Here is a 4,674-nt window from a genome sequence, read left to right as displayed (position 1 = left end):
CCGGCTCTGGTGGAGCTGTGCTGTCCTGCTCCCTCAAGGACTCCTCCATAGCCCCATCTCTCTTGTGCAATGGAGCAGGAGAGTGTTGCAATGACACAAAACACTCCTTGCTTCCTTGCCCTCTGGCCACTGACAAAGTCTTAACTAGGAAGAGCCCAAAACAAACATTTCTTTTGTGTTTCAGATCTTCAAGCCTTACCCAACCCCCAAAACAGTGGAGGGCTGGAGGGGTGGAGGGCTGGAGGGGTGGAGGGATGGAGGGATGGAGGGATAAGCACCTCCCCATCCACTGGACCCCAGAAAAATGCCAAGCAGCTGGCTTGTGGCTCACTTTTTGAGACCATCAGAAGTCAGCTGCAAGAGATGAATCTTTCAGACTTCAGTAAGCCCAGCACAGTCAGCATACCCCCTGTTTTTGAGGGGGAACTCTGGACAACTAACAAGGGCTGTAAATTGCTACTTGCTTCTAGCCCAAGGAGCCCCAGGTAAAATCCATTCTCAGGAGAGGTTTCCAAGCTGTCTTACCCTTCCTTTCCATATACATCCTCTGTGGCTGCAGCTGCAGTGATGGCCCCCACAATGCCTCCAATAAGGCCTGGCATGGCATGGAGGTTGTGAATGCCACATGTATCCTGGATATGCAACCTGGATTCCAAAAAAGGCTGAGGAAAAGGGAGGCAGAGAGAGGTCAGGGACATGAGCACAGCTCTGGAAAGAGTTAGCTCCTTCCATGGAGAAAGAAGGAAGGAGTGGTGTGATTTTGTGTGCCATTAAAGAGCCAAGGATTTGTAGATACAGATGTGAGTCAAGCTCAAGACAAAACAACAAGATATCCTCCAAACACTCTCCTGTTGGGAGAACCCTCCTGAGCATTTTGGGGCAGTAAATAAGTCAGAAGTGCATCTTCATAAGGTATGGTGGAAAGCAGGAACCCTCAAAGGGAAGCGAATCTATTTCTGGTCTCCTTAGCAGGACCAGGGCTGCAGACCCCTAGAGCAGCACTCACCGTGAGGTAGACATACCCCACTGTGGACACGATGCCAGAGATGAACCCGACAATGAGGGAGCCGTATGGAGTCAGCATCATCTCTGCGCTGGTACCCACGGCCACACCACCTGCCAGCGTTGCGTTCTGGATGTGGACCTGCAGAAGTAACCACCCTGTCTTGGCATCTCGGGGAGACTGCAATTGCTCAGGGCTGGTGCAAATGGCAAAGTGGGAGAATCAGCTCTAAGAACGTTTCCAGAGGAAACATTAGGGACCATTTTCCTGCTTGTTGGTGAAAAACAAGAGAACATGCAGCCTCTGTCTGCAGCACAGGCGCACGTAGACTCCCACTCCCCGTACCACACATGTTCTTTGCATCCACAAATCTGGGTGAGGAGTTGTGATGAGATGGAAATTGTCTCACCCATGTGTCACGCAAGCTCTGCTGTCACAGAGACATGTCACCCACACACATAACACGTACAAGTCAGCCCCCCAATTGCTCATGAGCTGCCGCGCAGGCCTTGCTTGGCTTTGTTGGCGAGAGCTGCCAAACATGGCTCTGCAACGTGCCTGTCAGTAGCTCTCCCGGCAGAGCAAGTCCACTCCACCACCTGCAGGGCATCACCCCGCACCTCAAGCACCACAGGACTCACTTCCCACTCGCTTATTCACTGGAGCCTCTGGGTTTTGCCTGGATGCTAGTTTCACAATCACACCCTGAAAACAGTATCTATTCAGCAAAGGACAAGTGCCAGTCATTTCCTGGGCCTCCGATAAACCCATTGTAAGTCCCCTGGGCAGTTCGGAGCTCTCTGCTCTGAGCTTACCATGTCAAGCTTGCCTTTCTTCTGCAGCATGCTGGAGAATGCCATCGTGCTGAGGACACAAGCAGCCAGCGAGCAGTAGGTGTTAATGGCAGCTCGGTGCTGGGCATCCCCGTGCTCGGAAATTGCTGAGTTAAAACTGGGCCAGTACATCCACAGATACAGGGTACCTGATGGGATGGGAATGAGGAGATGAAGGAGAGAAAGGGAAAAAAGAGAATAGAGGGATTGAAAATAAACTCCAAAGAAGATCTTTCTGAACAGGGGGAAGTTAAATCCTGTAGTCCTGCTGTCCTGGAGCTGCACCCCTCATGATGGGACCAGCACCGGGAGAGGGTGGCAGAATGGGAGGAATCAGAACATATCCTTGTCTTCCCAGGCACCATCTCAGCCCAGCCACCGATGAAGGGAGCTGAGTAGCTCTGAGGTCTGGAATACCGGGATACAGAGCTTCTCAGGCCCAGATCCTGGTTTCAGTTTGGTTTTCCCAGAGACACGGGAGGCACCAGCCCCCTACAGCTGAGTGATCCACGTGTACTAGCACCCTGAGGTGGGGGCTGACTCACCAATCATTGCGAAGAGGTCGGAGTGGTACACAGAGCCCTGCTTGTCCTTGCTCTGCTGCAGGTTGGGTCTGTAGAGGATGCGTGTCACTGTGAGGCCAAAGTAGGCTCCGAAGGTGTGAATGGTCATGGAGCCACCTGCATCCTTAACCTGCAGCCATGGGAAAACAGAGGTTTGCTTCTGCAATTGCCACTCATTCTGGAGATGAGGTCTGGATTGCATCATGCCCAGCTTGTCTGCCCACCCATCCTTCCAGCCAGCACTCAGTCATGGGGAGAGGTGGACGAAAATGCTCTGGTTCTGCTATCTGTCCTGCTCGTCTGGTTGTGCACGGCCATGGCATTCCTCTTAGCTTCCCCTTGGAAGGCATCGAGGGACATGGAACTTTCTGACCTAACCCAATGGCAAGTAGGTTGTGGTGACGGCCAGACTGGCTCCCAAGAGCACTCAGGTCTCCTGGGAGCTCATTTGCTTCCCAGATCCCAAAGCAGGAGGAACACTGCCTCTGTTAGCAGACATATCGTCCTCTTTGTCTCTTGATTTCCTTCTACAACACTCACATTCCAGCAGGGAAAAGAGATGAGAGGGAAATCTCAGGCACAAAGAGAGTGACTGGTCCTTTGTGTTAAGATTCCTCATCTGCCTTGGGAGCCGTGGCAGAGGACCCAGTGCTTTTGAATTGCCAGGCTTGTGTGTAAAACCCCAGAAGACCTCCCTTCTCTGGGAAGTACCACCTGCTGACTCCACTTGATAATCTGTCTACTTTTTCTACCTCAATTCTTGCATTTTAAATGCTTACGAGGCAGTGGCTTTGTGGAGTCATCTCAAAAGGAGACAATTTGGAGAGACACAGAGAGGAAGGAGCAGAACGAAGTGAGTGGTGCCCAAAGCCTTACATGAAGCAGGTTGAGGAGGATGTACTCATTCACTGAGAAGAGCGTGACTTGAAACAAAGTCATGACGAGGAGCTGTATCGGGCTGGTTTTGCCCAGGATGGCCCCAAAGGCAATGCACACAGAGCCCACACAGAAATCAGCATTAATCAGGCTGAAAAGGGGGAAAGAAAAATGTGGTTTAATGAGGATATACTCTTCTGTAACTCAGCCTCACCCACCCTCGGTTCCAGAGATCCCTCATGAATCACAGAATAGGTGTTTAGGAGACGCCCTGGATTTCCCACTGACCTTCCTCCCATCCTTACACATTGTCCAGGAAATGTGCTTTCCCAAAATTATTTTTTATGATGTGGATCATATTATGCCAGTTCTCAGCTCTGGTGCCCATGGTGCTTGGCTTGTGACTAATTGGTGAAGCTTGTCTCACATTTCACTTTAAGCAGTACCACCCCAACGGCAGGTACCTTTGGGCTAAAAGGTGGAAAGCAAGTGGGGGTATGTGGAGGGAAGACAATGTTTTAGTGATTTGTTTGCACGTAACAGAGGGACAAGGTGCTGCCAGCTGCTTAGCTCCCATCCCAGCTCTTCCACTGGCCAGTCAAGGGGTGGCATCCCAGAGCCCACCTCCTCCTTACTTCTCCACTCCAATGAGGATCTTCCCGCTCTTGAAAGAGTGGAACCAGCCTTGCATCAGGAGAGCCCACTGGATCCCAAAGGCAGCAAGAAGGAAATTGAAACCCACGGCACCGAATCCATAACGCTTGAGGAATGTCATGAGGAAGCCAAAGCCCACAAAGATCATCACATGGACATCCTGGAAAGCTGTGCAGGGAGAAGGGACTGTCAGCTCTGTGGGGACAACGGGGTTGCAAGTGCCATTTGAATTTGATGATGAAAGGAAACTAACCACATCAGTGGCAACAGGGAGGAAATTCAAGAGAAAATGTGTTTGTCTCACATCCCCACATTTCTGAAAATGACTCAGCTTTTAGAAACTGGCTTTTGGTTAAAAGGCTCAGTCTTGAAAGTAAAAAATGTTTATTAAAAGCTACGTGCAGGAGATGACCATAAACTAAGGGAGTATACAAAGGAAAATACTTTTCTATTCAGATTGTTTTTCCCCCTTTTGTAAAAAACTCCGAAAATGTCATGTAAAATGAACAGCAAAGTTTTGTTAAAACACATGAATGGTCGTTTTGAGGAGGTCCATCCAATGCAGGGTCCTGGTGATGGCTCTGAGCAAGAAGAGTACAAGAGCAAGGGTAGTTTACAAATGTGTTTTTAAATGTTACTGAAATCAGTAGTGAAATACCCTTGAGATCAGGATCCCACGTTGTGGGAGACGCAGTTTTTCCCACAAATGCTCAGACCTGCTAGCTCAAGACCCTTGGATGCCCTT

General features: G+C 50.1%; 1 protein-coding gene across 1 annotated transcript; it reads right to left on the bottom strand.

Annotated features, from left to right (window-relative positions):
• Positions 1-521: 521 nt before the first annotated feature.
• On the bottom strand, positions 522-4,092 carry RHCG (Rh family, C glycoprotein). The gene is made up of 6 exons (XM_009877517.1): positions 3,911-4,092; positions 3,276-3,426; positions 2,382-2,529; positions 1,819-1,985; positions 1,007-1,144; positions 522-662 (listed from the first exon to the last, which is right to left on the bottom strand). Exons 1-6 carry the CDS (start codon positions 4,075-4,077, stop codon positions 522-524), a joined length of 912 nt encoding a protein of 303 aa, XP_009875819.1. The 5' UTR covers positions 4,078-4,092.
• Positions 4,093-4,674: the final 582 nt, after the last annotated feature.

Source organism: Apaloderma vittatum, unplaced genomic scaffold (genome assembly GCF_000703405.1).
Source record: "Apaloderma vittatum isolate BGI_N311 unplaced genomic scaffold, ASM70340v1 C12265076, whole genome shotgun sequence".
Lineage (NCBI taxonomy): Eukaryota > Metazoa > Chordata > Aves > Trogoniformes > Trogonidae > Apaloderma > Apaloderma vittatum.
The sequence above is the reverse complement of the archived record's forward strand: the minus strand, read 5'-3'. Positions and strand labels throughout refer to the sequence as shown.